We start from the raw sequence: 14,371 nt of genomic DNA, 5'->3' as shown, positions 1-14,371 counted from the left end.
TCCAAATTTTTATGCATTTCCTCATTTTTAAATGCCATCCTCATTGTTACAAGCTTTTTGGCTCTCATTATAATCCCATGGTTTCTGGAAACTAGAATCTCATTGTATAGTAGGTAGTATACGAGCATCTTGGAGCTAGGAAACAGTGCACATAAAGGCTAATTGGTTTAGTTACATTAATGCAAGCTTAGTTGCCAATTCATCGTATCTACTTTAGGTGCTGTGATTCATCCTTGTAGGTGTTGATTTTTCTCATGTTGGCAATCTGTGGATTTTTAGGCTCCTAAAATTCATCATTTGATACATGCCTAAGTGAGAGTGCAGTGACAATACCCTCCTATGAACTTACTCTTGAGCAAGAGAAAGTGTTTTGCAGAGTTACAATATGTCAACAATGACGAATTACGATTTTAGCAACTTTAATACCTCTACAGGGCATAGCGATGGATAGACTGTTGTTCTTAAGCTCCTGCCATTGAGCGTTGGGACATGGAAAATGGAGGGAAGGGTCCAAACACGTTAATGCAGGCATTTTAAAAATAAGTTTTCTTAAGGTTTTGGAGTATGTGTTGCAGAGCCCCCCAAAAGCAGATTCAGCTTAATGTAAAAAAAAAAAAAAAAAAAAAAAAAAAAGAAAAGAAAGCTACATAAAGCTTACATGCATTGCTGTGAAAAGTATCCATTGTCTTACTCATGTTAATGGATAACTCTTCTAATGGCTTTTAATTTCAGACCTGCTACAGTTGTCTGTCTCTTCCCTCCCTCGTGTCCATGCTCTTAGTTGAAGGAACAGAAATGCAAAATCACTTCTTAAAGCTGAAGTAGCAATAGTAAAACAATTTAAAGGAATTCTCTTTGTTTTGACAATGTCTTGGATCCTAACTCACCCTGTGAAAACATTCTCAGTCCGAGTGAGAGAAGTAGGTACCAGACCATATTTTTTTCTCACTGATAACAAAGCATGCAAAACTCGCTTGACGAAAGAAGATGTCTTGTGAAGTTGACTGTTGCTATCTTGCCTCTTTACAAGTTCCTGCTGTATTCAGTACTTAGCATCATACAGCAAATGGGAGATACTGACACGTAAAAATGTTTTTTTAAGGTTGCAACTTACGTTGCCTCTGTGTGTGTCTTTGACACCTGTGCTGTAAAATGTTGACTATTGTTCCAAATTATCATGTGTTATCACATCCACAGCAAACCAATTTAAATCTTAGATTGCACAGTGTTGTCTCTGAGAGTTTGGGGAGTTTGTAACTTCTTTTGCCTGATGTATGAGAAATGAATGCATTATCAGTTGCTGCTATTGGTGCTTTTTCTATGCTCCACAGCCTCTGCAGTCATTGTCCCTCGCAGATTCCAAGCTGAAGACCGAGGTCACCATCATTATTAATGCTTTGGGCAGCAATACGTCTCTTACAAAAGTGGATATTAGTGGAAATGCCATGGGAGATATGGGAGCGAAGATGCTAGCAAAAGCCCTACAGATAAACACTAAGCTCAGGTAAAGGGAACATATTTGCAGGAAAAGTCATAATGATTTAATAATAATGAAGTTTTTGGCTTACTCTTTTTCTCTTCAAGAACCCTGGTAGGGAAAGCCACCTTACAGTGTCTCTGTTTGCAAAGATTCTCTTTTTTACTTCAGAAAGCAAAGCAAGGAAATTCTTTCTACAAAAACATCTCCAGAACCAAAACTGGCAGAAAATTGTTTGATTAACCAAAAATTCCATACTTTCATTGATTAATATAATATGAGGTATGTGATTTGATCAACCACTTCAAAGTTAGCTGAGAGAGGCATGGTTTTGACAGAAGAATGGAGAGAGACAATCCCTTCTCTGTCTCCAAGGCAAAATCCAAATCCACTTTCTTTCAGGCTCAGCTCTGGTAGGGTTTAAGCATTCTTGCTTGTAGTGGTATCTCATATATATTCTATTTTTGTTGTGACAAGAGAGAGTTCTAAATTTCATAGAATCATAAGGGAAAAAATAGGTTGAAAGGGACTCTGGAAGTCATCTAACCAACCTACTGCTCAAATCAGGGCTAACTTTCAAGTTAGACCAGGTTGCTCAGGGACTTGTCCAGCCAGTCTCCAAGGACAGGGATTCCACAGCCTCTCTAGGAAATCTGCCCCAACGCTTTGCTGCTTTGTTCTGCACTCTTTTCTACTGAAGGCCTTTCTATCAGAGAAAACTCTGGTACTATGGTGGGAAACAAAAATAAATTGTTCTTTGGTTTTTGAAGCCTCACTTTGGAGGAAAACTAGAAATCGATATGGATGGTAGCATTGACCATCCCTTCTTCAATAAAACTGATGGACCTTGGTATCTCTGCTCTGCAATTTCATCCATCCAACAACTTCACTGTGCTTTTTAGCAGATAGTTGTCACTGATAGCTTGAGAGTATCATTTTTTTTCTACCTGGCATGTGATTAGGAAACAGTAAACCTTCAGTCAGCATGGATCTGGATGTGCACCTCCAAATACATCCATATCATCAGGAAAACTAATTCTTACCCCTCCTTTTGTCAGGCTGCGCAGATGAACCTTTCACAGTGTATTTTCTGTGTGAAGAGACAATTTTGTGTTTGGTCTCCAGTGATTCATTCCCCAAGGATAAGAAATTCCACAGAAATGTCTTGGCTATTTTGTACAGAAGCAGGGATCCTGGTGTTAGTTTTGCTATGTCCAAATGCTGAAGTAGTCACTGAATATTGAAAATATCAAGAAACACTAGAGAGATGGCTTGAGTTTGTTGAATGTATTAATCCGAAATGGTGATAGTACCTTAAGAAACAAAGACCTGAAGATTTTCCAGGTGGTGGATTGAAATGTTCAGCAGTACTCTGAAAGTTGTGGTAGATAATCTGTGATGTGGTTGCAAAGTGAGCATGTAATGGTAACTGGCTGTGCTTAAAATGTTCTAAAATCATGCCCTGGTAGCAGTATAAGCACTTTCCAGTGACAAAAATATCAGAAATCAGATTCCAAATACTTTTGTTCTTTGGAGAGTAGAGACTCTAGCCTTCTCTTCCTTACCTTTATCTTGCATCTTCTAAAAACCAAAGGGATAATTCTGGGATGGCAGAAGGGTGTTGCTATCTATGAAATTGTCCTCTGTCCTTTTATTTGCAACACCAAAAGTCTTCATTTATTTTTATCATCTTTTTTTTTTAAGAGCAGCAATAACTAGTGCTCTTGCACAAGTAAAATTTGTCTATATGATTGCATCTTATGACTCCTAATGAGATCTTTGATCATGCATTCACAAACTGCCAGGCAGTATACTTGAGTGGCACTGGGGGGAGGGAAAGACTTGATCACTCTTATCATGATTGTATATTCTGAAGAATTGCAATTTATGCACCTAACCTAACAGCTTATACTGGCAGCTAGTTACATTGCATGAGCAATCATAGGAACTGTGTGATGTACTAGATTGTTCAGGATTGAATGTAAAATAGCCTGAAAAATCTGGCCACCAATTAGCATGAATTTAAAATTTTTCTTCTATAACACAGTCATGTAGCCTGTGTGGAACAGAGATTGGTTGGTTACTGCAGTTTTCTTTTTTTTTTTTCAGTACGGGCTTGCAAACAGACAGTTGAACTTTATTTTGATGCTATTCCTGAAAAGAGCTGATAATTTAGATTTATAATTTCATCTCTAAATCTTTCTATTAACTGTATTTTAGAAATGTTAGATATTAATGCAATGCACTTTATATTTTGATACTAATAATGGGAAGTATAGTATAAAGTCCTCTTGAAAGGAAGGTAAACTGAATTTTGTAGTCTCTTTGTCCTTAGCTTCTGCTATTCTAAGGTTCTAGCATGCAACTAAAGACAGGATTTTAAACTGTCACCTTCCAGTATACATATGTGTATTTGGACGTATAACACTGTGTTACTTTAAAGTACGAAGTTTTATTATAGATCTATCTGTTTCTTATTTAACTTTTTTTTTTTTTTTTTTTTTTTTTTTAATCTCCTCAGAACTGTAATATGGGACAAGAATAACATCACTGCGCAGGGCTTCCAGGACATAGCTGTGGCTCTGGAAAAGTAAGTTCTCAAGTAACTGAATGGCAGATGAAAAAGGAGTCCAAAGTCTTAGATCCTGAAAGATCTGAGCATCTGCAATCCTCCCTGCAGTCAGTGTAATTTGAAGATGCAGAATGCATCCCTATTTTAAGCATCAGGGTGCTTAATGTAAAATAAAGTTTATGACTTTACATTTAACTCAAAAGGATGAGAAAGGGCTCTGTGGCTCTTCCATCCATACTCTGCTGTCCGTACTCAGGCCAGTGAGTTCTGTTAGCGCTAAAATCCTGAATCTGAGAATATTTTCCTTTTTCTTCTTTCTCCTGTGTTGATAGAGCATGCAGAAATTCTGTTCTAGTCAATGAACAAAGCTGTATGCAGTGACAGAAAATTACTAAAGCATACCTTTGTGATCTGTTTTGTGGTCTTCCTCAGAGGGGAGCAGAGGGCCTCTTCTGAAGGTGAAGGTAATGCACCACTGCTGGTTTCTAGACAAGATATCTTGCAAAACTGTATAGCTACTTAAGTAACATCCTAACCCTTGGAAAGATCATAATTCTAGGGTTTATCAACCAGCATTGCATTACTGGTAAAGTTGTTTGTTTCATGAAACTGTTGCTTATACGTGTTGTTTCAAAATCAGTTCAGTGGTACTGATGAGAGAAATCATGTAAATGATGTGTAATTAAGCAAATCATCTTGGAGTGATTCCACTGATAGTAATGAATAATAATTTGCAAAGGTTATTTGTCCAGACATTTCTCTTTTATGGAGCAGCAGCATGTATTTTTATGCATCTGGCAGAAAAGAATATGAACTATTTTCTGGTTTGCATCAACTTTACTTTCTAGCTGAGGATGTCAGAAGAAAAGTAAATAGAAAGATAGGGAATACCCTAAGCCAAGTGCAGATCATTTAAGCAGAAAAAAGGAAATGCTAATGACAATTCTGTCATATTGTTGCAGTGGTGTCTTATTCATTTAGCTTGAAAACTGAGGTTATTTTCTGTCTTTTTTAACATGTTAAAACCATTAAAATCGTTGGTAATATCACAATGTAAGCCTTGAGCAAAGATTTAAACTTGCAAGCCTGGGATTGTCCATATTGCCTGAAAAAAATTAGCCTTCAAACAATCTATCTCAAAGACATATTGAGAACATCCTTCACCATATGTTTTCTGGAAATACATGGTACCATCAATTTTCTATAGGAAAGAATTGTTGCCCTGGGTGCAATGAAATTTACTGAGGGAGGATGGTATGTGGAGGGTATTCCGGTTTTTGTTTTTAAGGAAAGAATTGATAGTCATGTATTAAACCACAAAAAAAGAAGAAAGACAGATTTTCATAGTTTGACAAGGCTGGCTGAGGAGCTTTAGGAGTGATTGTAAGGAAACTTAAAAATATGCTGAAGTAATTTGAACATCGCTTTCCCCATGCCTCTCAGCTTTTCTCCATCTATTTAAGGCTGCATGAAAATGCTATTCCTGCAATGGAACAACAAGCTTCACTGTTAAAAAAGTTGCCGCTAGTATATCCCAGCCAACGGACATGAAAGTTTATATAAAATTCTGTAAAGATGTTGATTCAAGAGCACGCAGTATGCCAGTATTGGAGCACATTGTGCATCTGTTCAGTCTAACCATGAAACATGGATTTATGCCACTAATTTTGATAGGGAAGTAAGTATGTGCATGTATGTTTTGCAGTCTAGAGCCCATTTTATTATATAACAGCACTGTGTTGTCCCCTATTCATTTCTAAGAGACTTCTTCTATATGGACTGACTGGAGAAATAGCTCAGCTTCTAAAATCTGTTGCAAAATGCTGGCATTTACTGGAAAGCTAAGAATCCTTGCTTTTCAATGATATCAAGGTCACATATCTAAGCCTGCAAAACAGGTAGTCTTATTCCTGATTTAACAAAATTAGGCAGTATAATCATCGTTCTGCAGCACTGAGTCTAAGTCATGAATTACTGCAGAGGAAGTAGTATGTAGTGAAAATTAAGACTATTATCACACATGCTGTATGCAAACAGAGAGGCAGGAAGATTTTTGAAAGATTTTTTTCTGGTTTCTGAGTGCCTCTCTTTGAAATCTAACATTCTTTTAATATAGATATTTTGCTGAGAATATTCATGAGAGTGTTGTAAACACTATTGCATTATTGAGTTGGTAGGGAAGTGCGTTCTATTAGAGGAGGAGGCTTAAGAAGCAAAATAAGGAGAATGGAGGAATATCTTAGACTTCAAAGAAAACTGAGAAAAGTCGAAGTGTGAGGCTACATGTTGCTCTGATGATCAAAGTTGCAAGCAATCTTGAAATTCTCCCCCTTCTCACCCCCCTCATCCCCCGAGAGGTGGTTAATTCTTAGATGAAGTAAACTAGCATTACAATACGATACTGTCCCTCTGGAAGGAAACCAATGATAGAGCCTTCATTAGAGTTGTAGTCTTTTAAAGTTCTGTCCTTGTAACTGTGTGTCCGTGAAGTCTCGTTATTGTTTCCTTTCCTGAGTGTGTGAGTGTGTGTGGCAGAAGGAGAGTACTAAATCTTTGACTAAATTAAATTTAACCTGTAATTAGTAGCATGAGAGCTAGCAATTACAGATTTCACTGAATGTGATGTATTGAATGTCAAACAACTGCAGAGATCCTTGGAAATCTATGTTTCTTTTTAAATGATTATATACCTCACCTACCAGGCAGTACCCAGGCAATCAGCAAGTTTGGTAATCATTATCTATCTTTGAACTTGGTAACTTTGACATTTAAAAACAGTCCTTATGTTGGTGGGTAGCCAATTATTCACTGTTTTGTTGTACATGAGGGTAAGAGTTTCTGTATGGTAGGGACAGTTCTTTTGAAGGACAGGACAGCCTGAAAGAAAAGTTAATTTTTCTGCTATGCTACAGTAGGCAGTTGGATGCTGTGGAAGGATGGGACCCTGGCTGACCGTGCAGGCCTGCACAAGTAACTGCCTGCTACCGACAGCTATACTTCAACATTTTTACATTTGGGAAGAAAAGCAAAAGCCTTGTCTGAGCATGTAATGTAAAATGTTGGGTAGCATCACTGAGGAATCAGTGGGTGTGGCATTTCAAAAGACTGCACTCCTTCAGAGGATAATGTTTCATGTGGCCAAGCAATTGGTGAAATAGGCAGTGAAAGAAAGTTGGAGTTTCCCTGTACTTCAAGTGTCTACTGTTAGTGCATTTAATGAGAGGTGGGTCCAGTGAACTCGATGGACTTGACTCAGTTGAAATTGTCAACTTTAAGTGTTCAAAACCAGTGGGTTCTAAATATATTTATGAAGCTCTAGATAGTGTATAAACAGATCTTTAGTAGGCTGTTTGTAGACAACCAGAGGAGGACGAGATACGTGCAGAAAACTATGCCTAATTGAAAATCCAAAGAAAAAATTCCTTTGCAGTTTTTAAGAGCATCTTGCTCTTTTTGCAGTCATCTATATAAATTGGAAAGTGTGTGGATATACTATATAGCATACAGTATTTTTTCATTTTAACTATGCCTCATGCTAACCAAGTTATGTCCTCAGAATTTGGAAGCAATTTCAACTTGAGACAAAATCCTGTCTTTATTCTCATATCACAGCAGGTGGACATAGCTATGGAAGTATTTTACAAACAAATAAGATGCAGGGAGCAATTGTTTCCATAAAGCAGCATGGAGATGTTATGCTTGTTTAGTCAGCTTCTATTAAAAATTCAGCAAGTATCTTGGAATTGTTTTATACACAGGAAAGTATCAAATACTAAATTTTCAAAACTATGGTTTCTTAGTCACTGTCCATGTGTTACTGAATATTTCCATTTAGACCTAGATCTGATAGATCTGATAGAATTGCCAGAAGGCACTGAGAATTCCCAGCCTGTATGATACAGGCAAAACTAATCTAACCTTGTGGGCAAAGGCACAGAGGACAGTCAGGAATTGAAAGGCACTGGGCATTGGCTATTTTACTGCATTTTGTGCTTTTTAAAATCTCTGCCTCTGGTGGCAGAGAAGAGTTAGATGCCAAAAGGTACATGCATGCCTCCAGTTAGTCCTCTTAAAAATGTAGAAGATACATTCTTAGAGTATGTTCTACAGACAGACAAGTCTTCTCTGTCTTCTAGTTTATTCTTCATAATGCAATACAATAATTAGGTTAACTTTAACTATTAAAAACCCTTTTTATTTTTCTTTAGGAATTACACACTGAGATTCATGCCTATACCTATGAATGATGCTTCCCAAGCACTCAAAACAAACCCTGAGAAAACGGAAGAGGCACTACAAAAGGTATTACCTATGCAGAAATATAACCAACCAAAAAATGTAATAATTTTAATTGGCTGTGACTTCGTGCTTGGCCATATTTGTTGATTGTTTGTTTTGCATGGGCATACATGTGGTAATCAATACTACAAGAACAAGTAAAGCTTTTTATTTCAAAGAGTGGTTGCAGTGAAGGGAAACAGTGATTTAGTATCAAAAAGACGTAGCTAAACCCGTACAAGCTAGACCATGTATTTCTATATGTCCAAGTATGGAAGTGAGGGTTAAAAACCAACATGTTCGTACGTATGTCCTTGCATGTATTTCTGTGTGTACAGAATTACTGGTATTCATTTTTTTTTCTGTTGTGGCATGGAGAGTACAGTCAATGCTGTACAAGACAAAAAGAATGCTTTTTAATTGGGAGGAGGATAAAAACATTTACTGTCTGTGTTTTATACAAAGTTCACACACTATGTTGTCGTAAGTAAACAACTGCTCCAACATATTCTTTTGGATGAAAATGTTGTTGACGGTATCTGTAGCTGTTCCACTCACATGGATTATAGAACTCCTGACTGAGTTTTAATACAGTAGACCATGCATGCTCCAACTGAGTTTCCTAGCGAATCAGAAAACATACAATCCGCAAGCTGTAATGAATAGTTCACCTTCAGTCAGGGTAGGGACACAGAAACCTTAAGTAACTCTTTCAGATAGCTGTGATTATAAAGTAAATGTCTGTGGTCCTTATTAGCAAAGAAATTTTCAGTAAATGATTCTCGAAGGGAGAAATAGTGGTAGTTAGCTCCTATTTCTTTGATGCATGAAAATGACCTAAATTCTGCTCTAAACAAATCTGCATGATGGGGGATGGTTATTTCTTGCATTTTGTCTAATACAACTGTAGGTAGATGCATATCTGGAATTATAAATGAGTCTGAAAAAATATTGTGAAGCTTCTGGCCACAGGAGCTTAAATTCTACATGCTAATTAGGCATTTTGTACAAAGAGCATTTTCTTTTATTCATTTAAAAGTTTCTAAAGAAAGTATTTGGGCCTGTGTGTGTTTTAACTTGCATTGTTTAGGCTTTCTTTACACAGCAAAAGAAGTCGTGTATCGTGCCCCCTCACAAATGGTATAAGTCTCTGGAGCGGTGCAGAGAAGGCAGCTAATTCCATGCACACAGAAACACCTGCCCATGTTAATTTTGAGGTGGGGAGCCTGGTGCAGGGTAGCTTGAACTTGACTGAGAGGGACGGGGTGGCCTGTAAACTTCAGCTTGAACACAACCAGAGTGCTTCTGGCCTTGGTCCAGCACCAGTTGGACCTACTGACTGAACTCCCCAGCTATAGTAGCACCACAGCACTTCACTTCTAGTGTGGACAAACTGGACAAACCCTGCAATACTGTTGAAAGCTGATCATGGGGCTTTTGACTGCTAATCCAGGTTAAGATGTTACTGCCAGACCCTGTTAGTCTCTCTTCACACCGTGCTGGCTACTGCTCCCATCTTTTCCTTTCTCTTCCCTTCAGACCAGACCTGTGGCCATGGATGGACCTTGAACAGTTTACTAGTTTTTGGCTTTTTGACTTTACTCGGTTTGACAGAACCTATTGAAGGGATAATTATGTGACATTAAGCTGGTAGATATGCAGTGGTAACGGTTGGTGACATTTAATGATGGATTGTGACCAGCAGCTGATGGTAGGAATCACTTGTCCTTGAACAGCATTCACATATTGGTTATCCCGTAATGACTTGTTAACTGAGGTTTCTGTGCTAGGCATTTGGGGAAGTTTTACTCCTCTCAAGTACTCTCAGGACTCCATCCTGCCATTTAAGTCCATCCATCACTTTGTGTGAGCTGAGTGAATCTGAATGAAGAAATGAATATGGCTGTTGCTGATTTCTCATGTTTCCACATCATGGTCTCTACAGCAACACTTTAAAAATAGATTCCTTTTAGATAATTCTCAAACATGGATCTACTTGTTTGTCAACACAGTTTACTGAATTGTTCAAAAAGAGGAGAATAATTCAGAAAGCACTGGCAAAAGCACAGTCAGTGAATGAATGAACGTTTGCCAGTGTTTATCAAGCACTAAGACACACAGAATAAGTGATAGTGATAAAAAGCAGAAAACAAGCAAAATATACTTAGGCAGTTATTTATCCTAGCCTCTGTTTCTGATACAGGTGCAATATTAAAAGCAATTGACGATGTGGAGAGTTGAATCAATTTCCTAATCTGATTTTATTTTTTGTTTTTTAGATAGAAAACTACTTGCTACGTAATCACGAGACTAGAAAGTACCTGCAGGAGCAGGCATACCGGCTTCAGCAAGGCATTGTAACTAGCACCACTCAGCAGGTGAGAACCTTCCTCCATGTGGATAGTTCTTTGTTTTTAAAATCTGGCTTGGGATAAAGTTTTCTTCCACTTGCAGCAGAGCAGCTTATAGCACAGTTTGCCTTGTGGGTGATACTTGGTTTCCTGAAGAATAATCATCAGTGTACATTTCTTTTGGAAGAGGTAGATCTGTGTATAACAGTCTAGTACTGTGCAGAGAAAGACTCAAGCTATCTCTGAGTAAACTGTCATGGGAACCAGGAGCTCTTCCGTTCTTTAGTGCTCAGGACTCTGAGATGACAGCAGGCTCTCATCAGTGTGATGAGCATCATCATAAGATTTGCCACTGCTGGTGTCTGATCCAGTTCCAGCATCTTTGCATAGCACTGAAATACCATGTAAAAACACACCCTTAGATACCAGCAGCACAAATAACCTTATAGGGTATGTCATCCTCTGTCTTACACCTTCAGAGTATCAGATGTAGGAATTTCACTTAGAAGGAAGGAGAAAAGGAGAGTAGGAGTCTCTGTGTCATTTATGTTCTGGACAGTTGAAAAAGCTCCTTGTCTAACACAGACCAAAAGGCTAGTTGAAGCTGGGAAGCTTTCCTGTTTTGTCTGAAGACTGTGCTGTCAGCTAGGTTTGCTGAAATGTCACATGTTCTCTCTCTGCCTTGGGAGGACTGCAAGAGTTTTCTGTGATAGCTCAGCATTGTCTTTATTCCAGTCCATTTCTTCACAGTACGCTTCAGGGCTGTTTTCAGCTCCAGTGGAGCAGAGTGACAAAGGTGGGAAAAAAAGAAATTATCATAGCCTTTACTTTAAATTTGATTCCACCTTTGTTTGCATCACTTGTATTGCCACATAAATGGAAGAGTCCAGCAATCAGGAGGGAAACACCTATTTTGCTCTCCAGCTGAGTTAGTAAAAATTGTCCTCTGCATTTTCTGTGTATCTTAATTCACAGTGGCTTTTCTCTACCTCCATTATTAAAAGTTAATGACACAGTGTTTCATTGCTAGAGGCTGAAAATACTTTCTAACTTCTCAACAGAGAATTTGGTACATGGAGAGGTACTGGCATTAAAAACTGCAAGAACAGTGTCACTTCATTTTGTCCAAGTCATTCATCTGTTCCAATGCTACCTATTTTCTTATGCTGATGATCTCAATTTGAACTAATTCTAGATCTTTTTATGGCTTGATGGATTTGTTTGCTTTCTCTCACAACAATCACATTCACATCAGGTTTCAGTAAATGTAATTTAGTGCTATTTTAAAAACACTAGAACTACCCATTTCCGTATTAAATTGTGTACAATACAGATGGATTTTAAAATCAGTTTTAAAAGAGAGCTGGAAAAGATCCTCTATCTGGCACAGTGGAATTGCGTTATTATTCCCAAAGTATATTTTTCTTAGTCCAGATGTCCCAATGAGACTTTCCCATTGTCTAATAATTAATTAGTTGTTTGTATTTATACAAAAAAAGCCCAAATCCTTTGAAGAGGAAGAGTCATGTGGAGCAGAAAAGAAGCATGCTGTGAAATTATTTGAGTTCTCATGGCTAACTATATGAGATGCTAGAATTTGGGGCATTCTATGAGGATGGATAGTCCAAATAGTCAGTTCAAATGAATATTAGTCAGGACAATAAAGACTATATTTTCCCCCTGTCTCTTAATCAAAATGGACTGTCAGCCATTTTCAGTGGTCCATTTTGTAAGACTACAAATACACTATCTGCCCTGTATTTGAGGTGTGTTAATGAAATGCAGCACAGATGTAAATGCAGTTGACTGCATCAGATCTTTCATAGTGTAAACTTCTGCTTCAATAATGACAGTTTCCTTACAACTAGAAATATTTGCTTGGTGTAACACATCCACAAAGCCAGCACAACAGAATTTTACTCAGACAAGAGGAATCTCTACTGATGTTTGAACGAATTGTAACAAATGGAGCTTTCTGTTACTGTCCAAACTCCTTAACAATTGAGGGACCAGACCGTCAAGGTTTAGGTATATTGACAAAGTTTTCAGCTAAAGCTCCAGAAAAACAACTCAAAACCTAAACTGGATAACTTCTTAGTTATCTGTAGCTATCCTATACACAACTGCGGGAGTAAAATGTCAGAGGATTTATTATTTTTTTTAATGGTAGTTTTGTTTATTTTCCTAACGTTCAGGTGTGTGTATTTATGAGATACAGTGCTTTCTTGCAGTAGCATTTGTATACTTGCAAGCTCTGATAATGCATTTCCCGGTTGTTACATCCTCACTGCAAATCCTGTCGTGATACCTGATATTTTATCTTTTCTATTTCTTTTATTCGAGTAGATGATTGACAGAATATGTGTTAAAGTGCAAGATCATCTCAACTCTTTAAGAAACTGTGGTGTGGATGTTGTACAGGAAGATGTCAAATCTGCAGAAAGGCTTATGAGAGATGCCAAGAACTCCAAAACAGTAAGGTTTTCCCAGTGTACTGGTAATACTGATCGCAGTTCAGTTTGTGCTTGCAGCCTTCTCTTTTTCAGGGATATGTAAAAACAATGCGTCACAAAGGAGTATCTTTTTTAGACAGTCACCTCAAGATAATATTTAAAACAATAAAATAATTCTAATTTGTAAAGACTTTGATTTGGTGGAGGGACTTCCTTATATTTGTCCAGATTTTAAGATATTTTGTGAGGAGCCTGCTTTCCAAAGATTTTTTTCTGTCTTATAGCTGTTACCAAATCTGTACCACCTTGGTGGAGCTTCTTGGGCAGGAGCAAATGGTTCACTCTCCAATCCAATCCAAGTGACACTTGAATCCATGGCTGGAGAAGTTACAAGAGTTGTTGATGAGCAACTTAAGGTACGTGGACAGACGTTTTACCAGAAATAACTAACATCTGTGATCTTCTATTGCTCCTGAAAAGGCAAATATGCCATGCAGAAACATACTGAGAAGTGAAAGAAAACATTGTACATAAGTTGTCTTTTCATTACTAGTTTCTTAGAACTTTGTGCCTTTGTGTATGGATACTTGCCAACTTGGAATGGAAAGGTTACTTTAGTGTTTGCAACAGGCAAAATAGACATTGTTTGTATCAAATGGAATTTCCATAGCAAAAATCCACAAGCACCATGTGTCTCTTTTGGGATTCTTCTACAAGGGAAGACTTCTTAACTATTGCTTAGGCCCTTAATAAAGACGTCTCTGAAGCACCTTAAAAATGCCAGTACCCTACAGGGAGGTGCTCACTAGTTAAGGTGTCCTAGGGAAGTGGCAGATTCCATTGCTAAGCATTTTTATCCCAGTGATCACTTCTGAATCTAGTCCAAAATTTCCACATACATAGATTTGATTTAGAAAACTCTAATAAGTATTTAAGTGTGTCCCAGTAATTACTACAGGCAGCATTACAGAGATTCTCTCACATACTGTATGTCAAACCTCAGTTCTTGAAATAGATGTTGATCTGTAAAGATTCACATTTATTCAGCCAGCACTTGCTCAGTAGCTTCTGTGTTCTGTTATGTTAGGTATTACTGTGTAATAAACAAGGAAGAGTCTTTCATGCAGCAGGTGAAAAGGTATCAATCCAATGAGAAGGTAGGTTGGGGAAGTTTTAGCAACTGTTGAGATCTGTATGGAAGCTCATTCTGAGGCAATTATTCACTGGGAACATCTTCAGT

The 14,371-nt window shown here is 37.8% G+C and overlaps 1 protein-coding gene across 5 annotated transcripts in view; it reads left to right on the top strand.

Moving 5' to 3' along the window:
* CARMIL1 (capping protein regulator and myosin 1 linker 1) overlaps positions 1-14,371 on the top strand; it is a 194,039-nt gene that overhangs the window by 129,714 nt on the left and 49,954 nt on the right. For all 5 annotated transcript variants that reach the window (XM_062569894.1, XM_062569896.1, XM_062569891.1 and 2 more), the window contains 6 exons: positions 1,332-1,504; positions 3,999-4,067; positions 8,258-8,351; positions 10,607-10,705; positions 13,025-13,153; positions 13,416-13,547. In XM_062569894.1, coding sequence (XP_062425878.1) covers positions 1,332-1,504; positions 3,999-4,067; positions 8,258-8,351; positions 10,607-10,705; positions 13,025-13,153; positions 13,416-13,547 — 696 coding nt within the window. The remainder of the gene's footprint in view (positions 1-1,331; positions 1,505-3,998; positions 4,068-8,257; positions 8,352-10,606; positions 10,706-13,024; positions 13,154-13,415; positions 13,548-14,371) is intronic.

Source organism: Rhea pennata, chromosome 2 (genome assembly GCF_028389875.1).
Source record: "Rhea pennata isolate bPtePen1 chromosome 2, bPtePen1.pri, whole genome shotgun sequence".
Taxonomy (NCBI): Eukaryota; Metazoa; Chordata; class Aves; order Rheiformes; family Rheidae; genus Rhea; species Rhea pennata.
Note: the sequence above shows the minus strand (reverse complement) of the source record. Positions and strands in the feature narration are given on the sequence as shown.